The 19,595-nt window shown below is 50.8% G+C and overlaps 1 protein-coding gene across 1 annotated transcript in view; it reads right to left on the bottom strand.

Moving 5' to 3' along the window:
* PIWIL2 (piwi like RNA-mediated gene silencing 2) overlaps window positions 1-19,595 on the bottom strand; it is a 2,524,398-nt gene that overhangs the window by 1,569,388 nt on the left and 935,415 nt on the right. Inside the window, exon 10 of the mRNA XM_069617761.1 lies at window positions 10,389-10,502. Coding sequence (XP_069473862.1) covers window positions 10,389-10,502 — 114 coding nt within the window. The remainder of the gene's footprint in view (window positions 1-10,388; window positions 10,503-19,595) is intronic.

The following is a 19,595-nucleotide window of genomic DNA, read 5'->3' as shown; positions in this document are numbered from 1 at the left end:
TTTCCAAATTGTAATATCCTTAGTTATATTCACTAAGTTATGTAGTATAAGTCCTGGTTGAAGCAGTATGGTTCCACTTGGAGGGTTATGGTTTAACAGAGCAAAAACAATATGGTTCCTCTTGGAAGGTTATGGTTTAACAGAGCGAAAACAATATGGTTCCTAAACACGTGTTTCCCCGCTGCTGATGCGCGGCGGTTCTTCAGGAGGATTGTGGTATAGAACAATTGTGTTCAAATTTCCTGCCGTACAGCAGCAGAATCCGAACAGGCAGGACATTTGTTTACTCAGTGATAAGACCCTGTGCTACAGACCAAACAACGTATTCTACAACAGAGTGAGGATCATCATACCAACACCATTGATCTTGTACACAAATTTGAACACAATTGTTCTATTTTTTTTTTTTATTTAAACAGATTGTGTGGTTTCCTTATTTGAAACCTTTAACCTGAGCATGTTCTATACCACAATCCTCCTGAAGAACCGCCGCGCATCAGCGGCGGGGAAACACGCGTTGAGGAACCATATTGTTTTCGCTCTGTTAAACCATAACATTCCAAGAGGAACCATACTGCTTCAACCAGGACTTATACTACATTACTTAGTGAATATAACTAAGGACATCACAATTTGAAAATTAACTGGATTTTGTCAAAGTACCAGAACAAACATTTTTTTGCTTTTGTTATCACATCCAGGCTTGTCTGTCCTATCTATGCTCAAATCTAATGACTTGTAATTAAATAGTTCGTTGTAAATCACCATTAGTGTCATTATTTTATTTTGAGAAGCGCGACAGGACGGTCTTTCTCCTCTCTATTGTTCATACGCGACCCCGAAGATAATCTGAACCCAATCATGAGGGAAGTAATCAAATTCGGAGCAGCCTCTGGATTAAAAATCAATCAATCAAAATCCATCATATTCCCACTGACCCAGTCCACCAAGCCGTTCGCAGACAACTTCCAGCTCACATGGAAAACAACCAAAGTCCGATACCTGGGAATACAAATGTCGCTAAGCCACCAGGAGGTGTTCCAAGACAACTACGAAGAGGTGGTCAAAGCCCTACAGGAAAAAGTGACGCGTTGGAAGACCCTACCATTAACTCTCTGGGGAAGGACCTCCCTGGTCAAAATGGTGATCCTTCCGAAACTATTATATCTATTCACCAACGTTCCTATATTGCTACCCCAAACCTTCCTGAAAAAATTTAAGAGCATGGTCCTCAAGCTCCTATGGGCGGGCAAACCGGCTAGAGATGCGCACGCAACGCTAACACGCCTGACAACAAGTGGAGGCCTAGCCCTCCCAGATCTGGAGAAATACTTTTGGGCGGCGCAGGCACAGTTCCTCAGTCACTGCTATGCCACTCAAACAATCAGACCTCACGTGCAAGTGGAACGAGCCCTGGCAACACCTAACCTGTTAACTGCTGTTATCTTTAGCCAGACCCCTATCCCCAACACCACCATGAACGTGATGCTCTCGAAGTACAAAATTTGGAAGAAGCTAGCCCAGAGGTACGGGGTACAAACGCGATACTCTCCCCTTCTGCCCGTCAAGTTCATACCAGGGGTTCCATTGACGTCAGAGAAAGTTTTTCACCAATGGGTCGACAAGCTGCACATAAAGACCCTAGGAGACCTCTTCACGGAGGACAGCTTCATAACCCCTCAACAAGCAAAATTAAAAGGCGGTGACGCCGCACTCGACGTGTTCCTCTACTTCAGGACTCGGTACACCCTGCAAGCACTCTTGCCCAACTTCCCGTGTCAGCCACCAACCTGGCAATTGTTGCACAACGTAATACAAGCACAGGGCGAGGGCAGACTAGTGTCGCAGATTTACAAAGCCATCATTACCGACACTACCCCCAACATCACGCGTGCAAAAGTCAGATGGGAAAAGTCCCTACACATAACCATATCAGAAGTGGATTGGACCTACATCCTGAAACAGACAAAAAAATCGCCCTCAACTCACGCTTTAAACTGATCCACTTCAACTTTCTTCACCAAACCTATTACACGCCAGACAAAAGCAAATAAACATCATCCGGAAAAAGCTGCAACGTGCGAAAGATGTGGGACGCAGTCAGCTGACTTTGTCCATCTCGCATGGGACTGCCCCGAACTATCCCCTTTCTGCAACCAAGTCCTAGAGACAACGACTGCGATTGTGGGAGAAGCGATACAACCAATTCAAACAGCAGCCTTACTTGGAATGACGAGACTACTCTCCGCACCTATAAGGAAACTGGCAGGACTTCTGCTGACATTAGCCCGTAGGAGAGTTGCCATGGCCTGGAGCCGAAGCCCCCCCCCACCCCCAACAATAGCTGCCTGGCGCAAAGACATCCTCTATTGCCAAGATGTGGAGACAGACTTCGTTAAACAACTGCCCCTTCATGCCCGCCCACCAGACATCTGGGGCCCGCTGATACTATTTTTGATGAATGAAGCAGAGGAGGACCCGTCCTCCCCGGCAGACGCTGCAGAAACAGGATTTGCTTCTGTGAAGACTCGCCCCTAACGCTTCTACCTACAAGGGACAAAGAACGGGAATGGTGCATTATATACAAATCAGGACACTCATGGGGGAATGGGAGGGAGGGGGGATGAGGGGGGGAATGGGGTTTGGCATAAGTTTAAAGTCCACCCTAATGTGGGTGTGAAGTTGTATCATGTTATAAAAGCCAAAAATAAAGGTTTTACAAAAAAAAAAAAAAAGGATCCACATTTTTAACCCTGCACCAGTCGCAGAACTTAAGCCAACGGCAACGGTACAGGGACTTTGTTGCGGGCCGTCTGGCTGAGAGCAACACCTCCATCACGTCTTCAGGGCGGTCCCAATCCTTATACCTCAACCTTTCAGAGACCAAGTGTGAAGGTTGAGGGATCTGACCTCTGGATGGAGACCTGACCCCCCCCCTCCTGTGACAGCAGATCTTCTCAGTTGGGAAGACGATGTGGAGGGCAGATGGACAATTCGGGAAGGTCCGGGTACCACGTCCTCCGGGCCCACGCCGGAGCAATGAGGATCATCCGGGAACCGAACCTCCGTAACCTCCGCAGTACTTGCGGGATGACGGGGACTGGAGGAAACGCATACAGCAGTGGGAATGACCACTCCACCATGAATGCGTCTCCTAAGGCTCCTTTTGGAGGAAATTCCCAAGAGCAGAACCTTTCGCACTTGCGGTTGACACTGGAGGCGAAGAGATCCACTTGAGGGGTCCCCCAAAGGGCGAAGATCTCCAGGATAATCTCCTGAGCCAACTCCCATCGTGAGAGATTACGCTCTACCTGCTCAGAGCATCCGCCGTCTCGTTTTCGTCTCGGGCCAGATGAACTGCTGATATTGAAACTTCCTGCTGGATTGCCCAGAACCAGAGCTGAATCGCCTCACTGCACAGAGGAAGTGACCCTGCCCCCCATTTTTGTTGAGGTAGTGCATGGCCACCGTATTGTCCGTCAGAATCAGGACATTCTTCCCTCGCACAGTTGGCAGAAAAGCCTTCAGGGCTAGCCTGACGGCCCTCAGCTCCAACAGATTGATATGGAGTATGGACTCCGACGGAGACCAACGACCGCTGACTGTCAACTCGTAGGCATGAGCTCCCCATCCTGTGAGGGATGCGTCCGTCACGATCGTCACCTCCGGCCAGGGTAGCCAAAATGGAGCCCCCTTCATCAGATTGTCTTCGACGGCCAACTACAGAAGGTCCTGGGCGACTGAGGACGGCACCTGAACAGGGTCCGACAACCTGCCGGAGGACTGAGAACACTGGAGCTTGAGTGCCCATTGCAAAGATCTCATTCGCAACTTGGCCTCTGGCACCAGAAGAACGCAGGATGCCATGAGTGCGAGCAATCTCAAGAACTTGAACGCTGGGAGACTATGGGCAAGCTGAAACTTGTGCACCATCTGCTGAAAGTGATGAGCCCTCACCTGGGGAGGAAAACACTGCCCCAGGGATGTGTCGAGCACTGCTCCGATGTACTGGAGCCTCTGAGTTGGTGTCAAATGGGACTTCTTTAAGTTGAGGGAGAAGCCCAGCTTGTGGAGGGAGTGGCAGGTGATGACAGATGATCCAGGACTTGCTCGGGAGAGCACACCCTGATCAACCAATCGTCCAGGTAGGGGTAGACGTGAATCCCCCCTTTCCTGAGGTGCGCTGCCACCACTACCATGAGCTTGATGAAGACCCTTGGGGTGGAGGTCAATCCGAACGGCAGGACCCGAAACTGAAAGTGCGAGTCGCCAACCGCGAACCTCAGGTACTTCTTGTGCTTTGGAAATATCGGCACATGAAAATAAGCGTCCTTGAGGTCGAGAGACGCCAACCAGTCCTGAAGTTGAAGGGCATGGAGGACTTGAGAGAGAGTAACCATCTTGAACTTGTCCTTCCTGAGGAGTTTGTTCAAACCGCGCAAGTCCAAGATGGGTCTCAATGCCCAGTCTTTCTTGGAAATCAAAAAATAAGGGGAATACCATCCCTTGTTCCTCTCCGCTACAGGCACCAGTTCTATGGCGCCTTTCTCCAGCAGGGATTGAATTTCCTGCGCAAGGAGCAGATCCGGACTCTTCAAAGACAGATTCCCCGGTGGATTGTCTTGAGGCCTCTGCCGGAAAGGAAGACAGTAGCCGTGGGTTATTATCTCCAGAACCCACACATCTGAAGTAATGGCGTGCCACGCTGCAAGATGCTGCGCCAGCCTTCCCCCAACCGGCGAACCATGGGACATGGCCTCATGACTGAGCTGAAGCGGCTGCGGCGTTGCCTGCGGGCAAAGAGGCAACAGCCCGAGCGGCCTTGGCACCTCGAGTACCTTGTTTTCCACCTCTGGCACTCCTACGGTGGCCCCTTTTGACTGGCAGCTCCCCTCACTTTACCAAAGGATGAGTAATAACGAAAGGAACCTAGCCTCCATTGCTGTCCCCTAGGACGAAAGGGTGGAGGTTGGAGAACTGCAGCGCCCAATGACTTTGCTGCAGCTTTGGAGGTCTGCAACCTCTCAAGGCTCTCGTCAGCCTTGCTGCCAAAAAGATGTTCGCCGTCAAAGGGCATGTCATGGGCATGTTGAGGAGCCGGGCCTGCACATCAGGAGCAAACGTATCTGCGTATCACGGTGCTCGCCGCCATGGACCGGCTGACGCAATCTGCCATGTCCAAACCCGACTGAACGGCCTCACACAGGGCATCCTTGCCATCCTGAACAATGGCAAGGAAACCATCCCGTTCGTCCCCTTCGGGAATATGTTCAGCCGCTAAGGAAACAGTTCCACAGAGTGTGCGTGAAACGTGACAAGGCACAAACGGACTTGGCCGCCTGCAGCGCCATACCCCCTGAAGAAAACACTTTCTTCGCCCAGCCGTCAAAACGCTTGTCGTCCCTATCAGAAGGGATGGTAGGATACGACGCCTGCTTTGCCGGGGCCGTAGCCGCCTGCCCCACCAAACTCTCCGGAGTAGGGTGCTTGGTCAAGTAGCAGGGGTCGCTACTGGCTGGGTGGCATTTTCGCGGCAAAGACTTGCCCACTGCCGGGAGACTCTCCGGAGCAGTCCAAGCCGCTGCCACCCTCCTCTGTAGAGCCATATGGAACGGCAGTATCGGGTCAGTTGGTGGACCTTGGTAGAGGATATCCGTAAGGTCATCCTGAAGAAAATCCCCTGGGGTAGCTGACCATCCCAACTACTCGGTGACCCTGGACATAAGGCTCCGGTACGAGGAGTCGGCATGAGTGCCAGGCTCAGGCCTACAAAGCTCCACCTCGGGAGAGGAGTCCAGCCCACTGGCATCGTGCAGGGACTGCCCCAGGTCCCCAATTTGGCTATGGCCCGAGAGAATCTCGTTCGGCACCGTATACGGAACCATGCCATCATCAGAGCCCTCATCCACCTCTGAAATAAACTCAAGCTGGCGGTAAAAAGGCACAGAATGTGGAACAAAGCCATGCATGACCTTTGCCAGAGCCTTTCTAGGTGGTTCTACCGCGTCCCGGGGAACCCCCGTCGAAACAGCCTCGAGGGCATTGCATGAATCAACGTCGACACCGAACGCGGCGCCGACAGCATCGATGGCGTCGACACAGTCCTCGAGGCCGGAGCCCCGAGCGTGCCCCTCGACAGCCTGGGCGCCGATGGAGTCAACGACTTCTTTGGAGGCGGGGCCTCGAAAGAGTCAGTTGACGACCTCGGCGCCACCGGCGTCGACGTCTTCCTCGAAGACACCAATGGTGCACACGGTCTCGAGCGTGTCGAAGAGCGGGATCTGGAATGGGCATGACGAGAACGATTCCCCTTGTCAGAGCGGGACCTCTCCCGCGAATCGTGCCGACCACCGAAGCCCGAAGGCTTGCGAGCGGTGTCTCTCGACCGACCCCACTCGGAGGCGCGGACGGACCAGTGCCCTGCGATTCGAGAATCGCCAACATTTTCTTCCCAAAGGAAGCCCATTCCTCCGGTGTCGCATGCTTGGTGGGGTAAGAGACCCGCGGACGGGCGGTGTCCTCGGATGAGGACGGGGAAGGCGACCGATGACTGCGCTTCCGTGAGTGGCTCGAAGAGGCAGAGGAGCGGCGGGACCTCCGACGACAACGCTGAGAGTCACCCCTCGAATCGTCCGTCAAAAGCCCAGCAGACCTCGACTTCCGAGGCTTGGGCACCTTACCTACCGATAACTTCTTGCGCTCCCGCAAGGCTTTGGACGTGAGCAACTGGCAGTCGACACAGTCATCCGTGTCATGGGCCTCTTCGAGGCACCAGAGGCAGGCGTTGTGCAAGTCCGTTACCGACATCTTGGACCCACAGTACCCGCACTTCTTAAAGCCTGGACGCGGTGTGGAAGACGAGGTAGACATCTTCACGAAGAAAGACTTCACAATACGAACAGGTTCGAAGAACCGAGAAAGAACAGAAACGCCAAAGAGTCGAGGCACGCCGAGATCTCCGAAGCGAACACGTTCGTGGAAAAAACGGAACTGAGGCTACGGGCGTCGTGCGTCCTACTTATAACATCCAGTGATATCGGCCATCGGAGGGGGTGCTCGAGGGCGGCATATCGACAACACAGGACGCAGATTTTTCCGAAGCAGCACATCTGTGGTGATTACGTCATAGATATGGAATACATCGGAGGAGACAATCCCCTCGAAATAAATGTACTTATATTTTTTACCTGAAACCTTGAGTCAGTGTTTGCTTGAGTCACAGTAATTGTGGCCCCTTTGTGTAATCTCTGCTACTGCTCATATACTCTTGAGATAAGCCTGGTTGCTCTGCCACTGCTACCACTCTGACATAGTAGTACAGGTTTGTACCAAAGGTAAAACTTGTATTGCCACCTGTAGTCTTAATTTGTGTGTAGTGGTCCCTAAGGGCATTGCACAGGATTCTGCCTAACATCGGCCCTACCTTGGGCTTGGCTCGATGTTTCACGAAGTTCTTGAGGTCTTCTGGAAGAGCTCCCTCCACCTGGCTAGTCTGTTCTTCAGCGCTTTCGAGGACAGCGAGCCACACGCTGTACAAGCTTGCCAACCATTGTCTGGGCTAAGGCAACGTAGGCAGAGGGCGTGGGGGTCTGAAGTTGGGAAAGCCCGTTGCAAGATGGACACCTGCTGAACCCTGTGGAAGCTGACATGCGCCGGGGAGGAGCATGACGCCTGAGGACCGAGTACCTGAATGATAAAAAGACAAAAAAAGAAAGCGAAGAAGTATCTGTGCGTGGAATTACATGGCTTGGGCCAACTCTATGTATCCGGTCGAACCCAATTTGATCTGGCTGCGTATCCGGCAGCATGCTGCTAAAACACTGTTGCATAGTGTCTTTAAGGTCTTTGTCCTGGATCGTTTCAGCTAGGCCTTTGACCCTAATGTTAGACCTCCTTGAACGGTTCTAAAGGTCTTCCGCCTGTAGTTCCAGATTGGTTGTTGCATTAGCTAGTTGGTCTAGTAGGACGCTATTCTGGCTAGCTTCTCCTGCTACATTTGACAGACCACTCTCGACAATATCTATTCTTCCTCCTAGGTCTGCCATTTCTCTGTGCACCCCCCTGAAAAGAAGATTTCAATTCCTCCTTCATCTGTTCCAACTGATTGTGAAATGTATTTGAGAGCCTGGCTTCCATCCCCTTCGAACAGTTCAGGAGTTCCTCCTTGTCTGACGCCATGGTGTGTAGTGGTGGTGCCACTGATTGGTCAGGTTGTTCTCGGGGGGGAGGTGGCGATTCGCTGTTTCTATGTCGCCCCTCTCTCCAACACTTTTCAAGTTGGCCTACTTAGGTTTTAGCTGGTGTTCTCGTTTGGGATCGTCTGGGTCTCGCTTTAGTTCCTGGCATCCAAGTTATTCTGCTAGGGGTGGTCAGCGCCCCACGTGAACAGCGGAGTTACCCTCTTATGTGTACTTATTTACACAAAGTTGATCATGCTGTCTGAGTACGGGGGAGGCGGGCACACGCCCCTGGTCAGGGGCCACGCACCTCCAACTGTTCTCTGTGATTAAATCCCTCTTCCTGTGCCTGTTGCAGTGTGGTTGGGTGGTGTGCTGCACTCGTTGACGAGACTTGGCATGAGACGATTCCTGCTAGGCTGTACTGATTCTTGTTGGCTGGGCTTGAATTTTAGCCAGAAGTGCCTTGAAGTTGTAATGCGTGCAGCACTGGTCCCATTATGTAGGTGTGGGTGTGACGGGCCCACACCTCCCCCCCGGGGGCCACGCACCTCAGATCATGCCCCCGTTGTCCTCTGTGCTAACTTTCCTCTGGCTCTTGGAAGATCTGTTGTGGAAGCAGGCGAGTATGTTGAAGAGTGTGGGAGTGTTGAGGCCCCCGGGTGGGGGTCTGGAAGCCCAGGCCCGGGAGGGAGGGGCGCCCCCCACAGAGGTCCCCAGAGCAGAGCCGTCCCCTGTTCCAACGGCTCACCTTATTTGGGTCCAACCCAGCTGGCTTGAGTTATCAACTGCTGAGCTGCCGGGGGGCCTCCCCCATCAGCCTCTTCACCTGCAGTGAAGCTCTATGTGCTTTCTGTTGGTGGGGGCGCGCTCCCGTGACGGCCCAGGCTGGGGGGCGGGAGGATCCACGCCGGAAGTATGGGCTCCGTTGGTAGAAAATGAGGGGCCAGGTTTGACCCCAGTGCCTTTCCTGGTGTTCCGGATGTGTGACCCCTCCTCCCCCCCCCCCAAGAGACAGTAAATCCCTAGTGGAGCAGGCGTACACTCGTGCCCTGGGAAGGAGGGGGAGCCTGCCTCCAAGCACCTCCTCACCTTGCTTGTGCTCCTTCGGGTGCCTGCTCTCCCACCCGTGTGGGGCGGCGAGGGCACGATCCCGCGTCGGCCCGGTCCGCAGTGCCTGTGGCGGAGTGTCACCCCACGATTGGGGTTTGGATGCTCCCCTCGGCGTGGTGTCTCTGCTGCTGTGTCGATGCCCTCGTGGCTCCGGCCCCTCAATGCCTCCCCCCGCGGGGCTGCGAGTCCAGAGATTCCGTTTTCTCCCAAAGCTCGCGTCGCGTGCGCCTGGGGAGGAGGGGGCCCACCGGATCCAGGCTGCCCTAGTGTATTCCGAGGGCCTCCTCAAGCTCTGCCAGGTCAGCCCTAGTTGTGTTTCATGGATGGTGCCGTCTTGCGGCCCGGATGAAGCCGCTGCTCAGTGCTCCCCCACTCTGATTTGGGTGGCGAGTAGCCGGATCCCAGAGGCTCCCCTCAGCACCAGGGGGGAGGGGTTAAGGGGGAATTGGCGGGTGTCGCCTCTGCCTGTGCTTTGCTGCCCTCGTAGCTCCGATCCTTCAGTGCCGGGAGATTCCACTTCCCTCCGTGGCTCGTATTGCTTGCACCCGGGGAGGAGGGGGGAGCCCACAAGTTCCGGGCTGCCCTGGCGTGATCTAAGAGCTTCCCCAAGCTCTGTCAGGTCGGCCTCTGTTAAGCCCCCTAGATGGGTTCGCTCTGCTGCCCGGATAATGCTGCCACACAATGCTCCTCTTCTCTGGTCCGGGTGGCAAGCAGCATCCACGTCTATTTCTGGAGCACGGGCCAGGGCCCTGGGGGGAGGGGCTCCCAAGGCACGGGGCGACGTTTCTTGGGTCAGGGGGCACCTCCAGAGTCATGGTCTGGACCTCTCGGTGGGGGACGTGTTCCGACTGCGCTTTTTCGTAACCATATGCGAGATGGGAGCCCTTTCTCCGCAGCTACTACTCAGGTTTCCCGGGACTGGATGCGGAACTCAGCAGAACTCACGGCTCAGGCAGCCATCTTGCCTGCGCCCCTGCTGGCCTCTCCCACTCGTCCAATTTAAGCATGCAAATATCAAATCTACATGTAGGAAAGTTTATGTGATTGTACTTGTGCAAAAAGGTGCATCACTGTTTGAAGTAGGTCTGCAATACTTACATTATGTCCAACACTGAATCATTACGTATTATTTTGTGAGCCACATCTGCCAAAAGAAAGAGACCTCCATCTGTTCTTCGGATACTGGCTGCATAACCAGGCCACACTTGTAACCTAATAAGACCAGGCACAAACAATGAGCAGAAAGCATTGGAGGAATGTGTTTACAGACTGTACAGGGTTAACTGTTAAAAAAAGCATGCAAATACATGGACTCAAACTTACATGGAAAAAAACTAAGGTATAAGCAAGCAATAAACGCTGACTTTTAAACTTTCAGGAAACGGGTCTAGCTTTGTTGATGCAGGGTACAAATACTGACAAGGTTGGACATAATGCTCTATGGGATAACTTTGGCACATCAGTTGTGGTACAGAATTTTAAACATACAAAATTCTGCAATTTACTGTCGTGGAGAGCCCAAGGCTTGCAAGATCTGCAATTCATTTTACTTAACAGTAACTGTGATTCTCCAGTGCTGGATTGTTTATGGAATTTAATTTACCTAAAAGAACTCAGTAGAGCCCCATGCCTTTCCACCTTCACGAAGTGCTTTCGAATTGGGTGGGATAGAGAGGAGGAGAAAACTGATGGGAGCTGTCTGATTAGACCACATAAGGAGTTGGCCAGCAATGCTAGACATTTTGGGATTTGCAAACTACGGTCAGCCAGATGCAAGCATGAAAGAACTGTATTATGCATATTGCTATGAGGCATTAGAATGTAAATTGGTAGGGGGTTGTAAAGAGTTGCTTTCATCTTGAACACTGGAACATTTGTGGCAGTCTCCAAACAAGCATGTTCATGTTGGCATCTCTGAACAGTCACTTTTCGGGAGTGTGCCATATCGCTGAATCAGGCTTTACATGAGATTAACATAGGCACAAGCATTTGTCATAAAGCAGTATCAAAGACATCAGTATTGGAGAAGGCCTTGCATTGGGTTAGAGAAATACTTCACCATAAAGACAAGCAACACAGATTTTGGGGAGTGTCCAGAGTTTGAGAAAGTCCAAAAATGACCAAAAGTATGGCTTTACTGAATTGCGAAGATTCAACCCTAAATTTTAAGAGTGTTTTTTTGTGGTGTGCAGTCATAATGTCGACATCAATAATGTCGACAGTCAAAATGTCGACAAATTAATGTCGAAAAACAATAATGTCGACAAACAAAAATGTCGACATTATTCGATATTTTTTCAACATTAATTTAGTGTATGCATAAATAAATAAATAAATATATATATGATGTGTTGAGTATGAGGGGTGGTTGGGGGGTGTGGGGGGTGGCAGGGGGGTGTTGGGTGAGGGGGGGTTGGGGGGGGACCCCCCCATAGTAAATACAATTTTTATTTATTTAATTATTGAATAAATAAATAAATAAATAAATAATTGGTATGTGTTGAGTATGAGGGGTGAAAGGGTGGTTGGGGGGGGTGTGGGGGGCGGCAGGGGGGTGTTGGGTGAGGGGGGGTTGGGGGGGGACCCCCCCATAGTAAATACAATTTTTATTTATTTAATTATTGAATAAATAAATAAATAAATAAATAAATAATTGGTATGTGTTGAGTATGAGGGGTGAAAGGGTGGTTGGGGGGTGTGGGGGGGGGTGGCAGGGGGGTGTTGGGTGAGGTGTTGATAGTTTTAAGGGTTTATAGTCATAATGTCAAAAAAAAAAATGTCGACATTTTTTTTTCGACATTATGACTTTTTACATTAAAAGTATAGAATGTCGACATTATTATTTTCGACATTATTTTTTCGACATTTTTGTCTGTCGACATTTTTTTGTCGACATTATGACTATAAACCTTTTTTTGTATTACAATTAGGTTTTCAGTTTTTTGTCATATTGAGTGGTGTTTTTCCAGTGTTTTCACAAAATGTAGAAATCTGTTCAAATCAGGGCTTATACATTTTTTGGGATCAATAATGGAGAGCATCAGTGTTTGTCCAGTGTATATGAAAAAAGAACAAGTTACTTACCAACTGTTAACCTTCTTTCGACTGGATGTTCCTCCAACGCATTCCACATCTTTGACATGTAATAGCCACAGCTGTGCACTTCGGAAACTTTTCGGCAGAGGGCGTCCTGCGTCGATGGCCTCGGGTCCATGTCCCTCGAAGGCCTCTGTCGAGGACGACGTCACAGGATGTTATAAATAGGACGCACAGCGCCCATAGTCTCAGTTTAAGTTTTTTCCCCCAGAACGTGTGGCACCAGTCTGATGCCTGCAGGACTGCACTTATTCTTGCGGAAAACGGAAGCTGCAATCGCATAGGAAATTCTCTTGAGGGGCTGGCTGGGAGGGCGATGTGTAATGCGTTGAAGGAACATCCAGTCGAAAGAACGTTACCAGTTGGTAAGTAACTTGTTCTTCGAATGGATTGTGTCCTCCAACGCATTCCACATCTTTGACAGACTGCCAAAGCAGTACCAGTAAATGGAGGAGGGAAAAGAATTTAGAGTACACAATTAGATTGCAGAATAAAGAACTGCCTTCCCAAAGGCCATATCCTGACCATGTATAGTATCCAGGGAATAATGCTTTACAAAGATGTGGATGGAAGCCCATGCAGCAGCATCACAAATATACCTAATAGGAACACCCCTCTGGAGGGTGGCGGAAGTAGCCACACCCCTAGTGGAATGAGCTCTGAACCCATCAGGAGGGTCCCTACCCGCCAATCGATAACATTCTGTAATGGTGAGGATAATCCACCTGGACAAGGTATGTCGGTGTCCAGCATATCCTACAAAGAGTTGATCGTCCACTCTGACCCTGGACATCCTAGAAATGTAAATGTTTAAAGCTCTCCTAGGATCCAAACGATGGAGTCGCTCCTCTTCCTTACCAGGATGAGGAGGGTAGAAAGATGGAAGAACCACATTTTGACTCAAATGGTATTCAGAAACTACCTTAGGTAGAAAGGAGGGACGTACTCGCAGTACAACCCTGTCCTTGTGAAACATAGTAAAGGGTGGCTTATATGAAAGTTCCTGCAATTCACTCACTCCGCGAGTAGAAGTAATCGCAACCAAGAACACAGTCTTGAAGAACAGTATTCTCAAAGGACAAGAGTGCAAAGGTTCAAACGGAGCACCCATGAGAAAATTCAAAACCAAATTGAAATCCCAAACCGGCAACTGGAAAGGGGACGGCGGGAATACATTAGTCAGCCCTTTAAGAAATTGAGAAATCAAAGGAATATTAAAATAAGAACATTCTTCAGACGAGCGCTTACAGACAGACAGCGCCGCCAGGTAACCTTTAATGGTACAGAGAGAGAGAGAGAGAGAGAGGAGAGAGAAGAGAGGAGAGGAGAGAGGAGAGAGGAGAGAAAGGAGAGAGGAGAGAGAGGAGAGAGAGAGAGACGAGAGAGAGAGAGAGGAGAGAGAGAGAGGAGAGAGAGGAATTCTCTTGGCAGCAAAGACAGCGTGGAGGACAGATGGACATTTCTAGAAGGTCTGGGTACCACGCTCTCCTGGCCCAATCCGGAGCAATAAGGATCATGTGGGAACCGAACCTCTGCAACACTTGAGGAATGATGGGGACTGGAGGAAACGCGTACAGCCATCCAATCCACCACAAACAAACGCGTCTCCTAACGCTCCTCTTGGAGGAAATTCCCTTGAGCAGAACCTCTCGCACTTCCGGTTCACACTGGTGGCGTAGAGATCCACTTGCGGGGTTCCCCAAAATGCGAAGATCTCCTGAAGGACTTCCTGAACCAACTCCCACTCGTGGGAGACAGCGGTCTGCCGCCGCATCGTCGTCTCCGGCCAGATGAACTGCAGAGATCAAAATTTCCTGTTTGATGGCCCAGAACCAGAGCTGCATTACCAAAGTGACCCTACCCCCACCCCTTTTGTTGAGGTAATGCATGGGCACTGTGTTGTCCATCATGATCAGGACACTCTTTCCCTGTACAGAGGGCAGAAACACCTCCAGGGCTAGCCTGATGGCCTGCAGTGCGACCAAATTGATGTGGAGTCTTGACTGCAACCGAGACCAACTAACACTGGTGGTCAGTCGTTGGCATGAGGGCCCCATCCTGTGAGGGAAGCATCCGTCACTACCGTCCCCTCCGATCACGGTTGCCAAAACGGTTCCACCCCCTCATCAGGTTCCCTTTGTTGGCCCACCAGAGATGATCCTGGGAGACAGAGTGGAATCTGAACGTGATCCAACATCTTGCCGGAGAACTGTGACCACTGCATCTTGAGAGCCCACTGCAGGGATCTCGTTCGCAGCTGGGCCCTCTGGCACCAGAAAAATGCAGGATGCCAGGAGGCTGAGCAACCTTAAGAATTCGAATGCTCGGAGACTCTGGGCATGTTGAAACTTGTCCACCATCTGCACAACGTGATGAGCCCTTACCTTGGGAGGCAAACACTTCCAAGGACGTGTCGAAAACAGCCCCGATGTACTGGAGCCGTTGGGAAGGTGTCAGATGCGACTTCTGGAAATTCAGGGAGAAGTTTAGCCGATGGAGGGTGTGGCAGGTGACACCGAGATGATCCAACGCCAGCTCGGGATAGCGCGCTCGGATCAGCCAGTCATCCAGGTAGGGGTAGACGTGAATCCCCCTTCGCCTGAGGTACGCTGCCACCACCACCATTAGCTTGGTGAAGACCCTCATGGCGGATGGTCAATCCGAACGGCAGGACCCGAAACTGAAAGTGTGAGTCGCAAGCCGCAAACCTCAGGTACTTCCTATGCGCGGGATGGATCGGCACATGATTGTAAGCATCCTTGAGGTCCACAGACACCAACCAATCCTGAAGTGAAGGGCCTGGAGGACTTGAGAAAGAGTGACCATCTTGAACTTGTCCTTCTTGAGAAGTTTGTTCAACCAACGCAAGTTCATGATGGGTCTCAATCCCCCGTCTTTCTTTGGGATCAAAAAATAAGGGGAATACCATCCCTTGTTCCTCTCCGCTATAGGCACCAGTTCTAGAGCGCTTTTTTCCAGCAGGCTCAAAATTTCCTGCGCAAGGAGCGGATCCAGAAGCTTCAAAGAGTTTCCCTGGTGGATTGTCGTGAGGCCGCTGAAGGAAGGGAAGGCAGTAGCTGTGGGCTATGGTATCCAGAACCCACGCATCTCAAGTAATGGCACGCCATTCTTCGAGATGCTGAGACAGACTGCCCCCAACTGGCGAACCATGGGACATGGCCTCACGACTGGTTGGAAGCAGCTGCGGCAGCGCCTGAAGGCAAAGAGGAAGCTGCCTGAGCGGCTCTGGCACCATGAGTTCCCCGCCCACCACGGGTACTTTTCCGTTGGTCCCTTTGACTGGCAGCCCCTCTCGTTGTACCAAAGGAAGAGAAGTAACAAAAGGATCCTCCCCTCCACGGTTGTCCCCTAGGACAAAAAGGCAAAGGTTGACGCACCGGGGTACTCAAAGACTTTGCCGCAGCTTTTGAGGTCTGCAACCTCAAGGCTCTCGTCAGCCTTGCTGCCAAAGAAATGTACGCCATCAAAGGGCATGTTAAGAAGACGGGCCTGCACATCCAGAGTAAACCTGGACTTCCGCAACCACGCAAATCTGCGGATAACGGTGCTCACAGCCATGGATCGGCTAACACTGTCGGCCGTAAACAAACCCGACTGAAGGGATTCACACATGGCATCCTTGCCGTCCTGCACAAGAGCAAGGAACCCATCCCTTTCGTCCCCCTCTGGAATATGCTCAGCTGCCAAAGAAACAATTCCACAGTGTGTGTGAAAACCTTGCCAAGGCACATGTGGAGTTGCCCGATTTCAGGACCATGCTCCCAGCATAAAATACCTTCCGGGACAAACCGTCAAAGCACTTGTCGTCCCTATCCGGAGGGATGGTAGGGTACGCCGCCTCCCTCGAGATGGTAGCAGCCGCCTGAACCACTAAACTCTCGGGAGTGGGGCGAGTAGATAGATAGCTGGGGTCGCTAATGGAAGGACGGTATTTCTTGGTTAAAGACTTATTAACAGCCGGAAGAGATTCCAGGGACTGCCAAGCAGCTGCCACCCTTTTCTGCAAGGTAAGATGAAATGGCAAAACAAGGTCCGAGGACGGACCTTGATCCAAGATGTCCGTCAGATCATCCTGCACAAAGTCTTCAGGATGACTAGACCAGCCCAGATACTCCAAGACTATACGAAGACTCTGAATGAGCCCCAGGCTCAGGTCTAACAAAAGTCCACTTCCGGGGAAGTGTCCAGTCCACTTGCATCATGGAGGATCTGGCTCAACTCCTCCAACGGACTGTCACCAGAAAAAAATTGGATCATCATTCAGGTCACCAGGTTCCTCAACCTCAGACCTTTCCTCCTCTTCAAAAATAGAGACTGGTTGAAACCCAGGCCTGGGGACAGAAGAAGATGGCCTGGAGGCCTAAACTGGCCTCACCGACTTAGATGTAGCCTTCCTTGGGGGATACACAATGTCTGGGTACTCCAACGGCAAATGTCGAGAAAAAGTCCCGAAGGCTTCGACATCGTGATCGCCGAAGGCCTCGGCGTCGACACAGGTGCTGATGGCACTGTGGGCTGATACGATGGCAAGGTGTCGATGTCTGAATCGGACAGACACGGCACCGAACGAGTCGACACCGGCCCAGAGCCCTCAATAGGTTGCTGGGGACGAGGTGTTAGGCAGAATCCTGTGCAGTTCCCTTACGGAGCCCTACAGAAGATTAAGACTACAGGTATGAGCAATAAATCCCCTTTGGTATCAGTTCGCACCACAAAGATTTAGTTGGTAGCTGTGGCTAAGCAGTCAGACATATCTCAAGAGGGATATGAGCAGTATTCCGGGTTTACACGATAGGTCTACAGTGCTATGGCACAAGGAAACACTGACCAAAGCTTTGTATTAAAAAGAATCTATATATTTATTTTACACACTTCTAGTTCAACACATTAATCACAGTTAGTAAAGCAAGTTAAAATCAGTCAAGAAAAGTATACACAGCTCCCTAGTTAAATTGTAGACAAGTTTGAGCAAGAGTGAAAACTGAGCAAAACGGCACAGTGAAAACCAAACACAAATGGCACCCTAGCAATTTCTCACAAGGGAGGGAAAGCACAAGTTACACGGCAATATCTTCTTATACACCCTAGCAACACTTCCCCTAAGTTTGTGAACAAGTTTAAGCAAGGCAGTACTTTAGCATAGAGAACACTTAAATGAAAACCAAGCAAAATGGCACTTCACAAGTTTAAAAAGTGGGAAGGAAAAGGTGATTATAAGATGTAGGTGCACCAACACAATTCTAGTTGAGAAGCAATCTAGAGAAGGCAGTTCTAACAAATTTAACCAGAGTCAATAGGCCTGAGCCAGAGTCAGTGGAACAGGGCAAAGGCCCCAAGAGCAAAATGTTCTTGTAGCTGCTGTCAAGTCTTTGGTTAACGATTTCGAAAAGGTGGATGCAGAAGGTGAAAGACAATGTTTAGAAGATAGGGGCAGCCAACCCATCAGGTAGGTAAAGGATTTAAAACACCTTTAGCACTACCACGCGAAAGGGCGGCCTGGCGGAACAATGTACCTTTATATGAAGAAGTGGCTCCTGCTGTGGCGGTTGTTCCTGGTAGTTCCTGCAGTTCGGGATATCAAGCAGAGGAAGAGAGGCTCTAGTCATGGAGGAAGGTTCAAGTTACTGCACTACCCAGGGATGAAACCAGCCGCAGTGCTGCCCGAAGAATAAAAGGCACGCTCCTTTAAATCGGGGTCCGGGTGGACGGGTGCCTGGCTATCCAGTCTCCGAGTACAGGGTACTGGTGATTCGACCAGGGCAGGTCCAGGAAGGCGATTGGCAAACTGGTTGGCCCCACTAGCTCAAGGCAAGAAGGGTCTTGCAGATGAAGATCTTCTCTCATCGTGTGGAGAAAATTGGTGAGACGCTGCAGCAGGGCTTCACCGGTGGTTCAGTCGTTGCAGGTGTCTTTGGCTTCTCTCCTCTTCGGCTTCTTACTTCCAGTGGCAACATCTTGCTCTTCCAGTCCTCAGGACCCTGCTTTTATGCAAAAAGAACCCCATTCATACAGCCTAGCTGTCACTCACACAGTGGAGTGGTCATCTTGGCGGGAGACCCTCCAGCCTATCAGGGCAGAGTGCGACATGGGTTGCTGAGGCAACCCTGTCCAGGGGTCCTACTCCCCCTCCCACACAATGGACCCACCCCAGACTCAATGGCGCAGAAAGGAGGACTTCTTGGCAGAAGCCTGCCAAAAGGACGAACAAAGGATCCCCGACCTGGGTTAGGAGCTTAGAGAAAGACACGAGAAAGAAGTTATATTAAAGTTCTGGCAAATAAAACCTACCGGAGTGAAGTTAATATTAAAATAAACCGGCAGTATGTTAGAAGCTGTCAGAAAATGTAGTAGCCTCGAACAACGGGAAAATCCCATAGGAAAATATTTGCAGTCGAATATTTACGGTAGTAACCACTGCCACCAGCCAGAAACTTTTTGAGAGAGGGACAGTACGGTACCCTCTCGAAAATGAACACCAGGGAAAAACTATTAACCCTTTCCAGTACCTCCATAGTAAGATGGGTTGTACTGGATTTGCTCACAGAGATTGACTAGTAAAGTCAATGGGGACTTTACATGCCCTGGGAGACAGTAGTCAGTCCCAGGGTATGGAGTCTGTGTTTGGGGGCCACTGTGACACCCCTGTGTTACTTCACTGAGGGTGCTGTATAACACGTGTATAAAGATGGTTCCAAATAGGGTGAGAAAAACCAGACATTAAACAAAAAAATAGCCTAGAACACACATAGCCTAGAACACACATAGCAAAAATGCCTAAGAGTGGGAAAAAGAGTCACACTCTTAGCAGGAGAAAAAAACAAACCCTTCAAATCCAGCAAAGCTGCTGGGGGACTCTATAGGTAAGGGAAATTAGCCATAAAATGAGCATTCTCCCTAACACGAGGACCGAGACCTAGAGACACGTCTCTTGCGACCCTTCTATTCCTTGTCCGTACGGGACCTCAACGGCTCCCGGTGAGTGTTGCGTCGCAAACCCGAGCCCGAAGGCGGAACGAGACCAATCCAGGCCGGCTTCGTCAGAAGGCGCGACCGGACCCGGGTCCTGCGATTGAAAAATATCGCCATCATGGATTTCTTAAACGCCGCCCATTCCTCCGAAGTCGAGGACTTTGTAGGGCACGAAACCTTCCTTGAGGCACCATCCTCCGAGGAGGACGGGGAAGGCGA

This window comes from Ambystoma mexicanum, chromosome 10 (genome assembly GCF_040938575.1).
Source record: "Ambystoma mexicanum isolate Mex_15411 chromosome 10, UKY_AmexF1_1, whole genome shotgun sequence".
Taxonomy (NCBI): domain Eukaryota; kingdom Metazoa; phylum Chordata; class Amphibia; order Caudata; family Ambystomatidae; genus Ambystoma; species Ambystoma mexicanum.
Note: the sequence above shows the minus strand (reverse complement) of the source record. Positions and strands in the feature narration are given on the sequence as shown.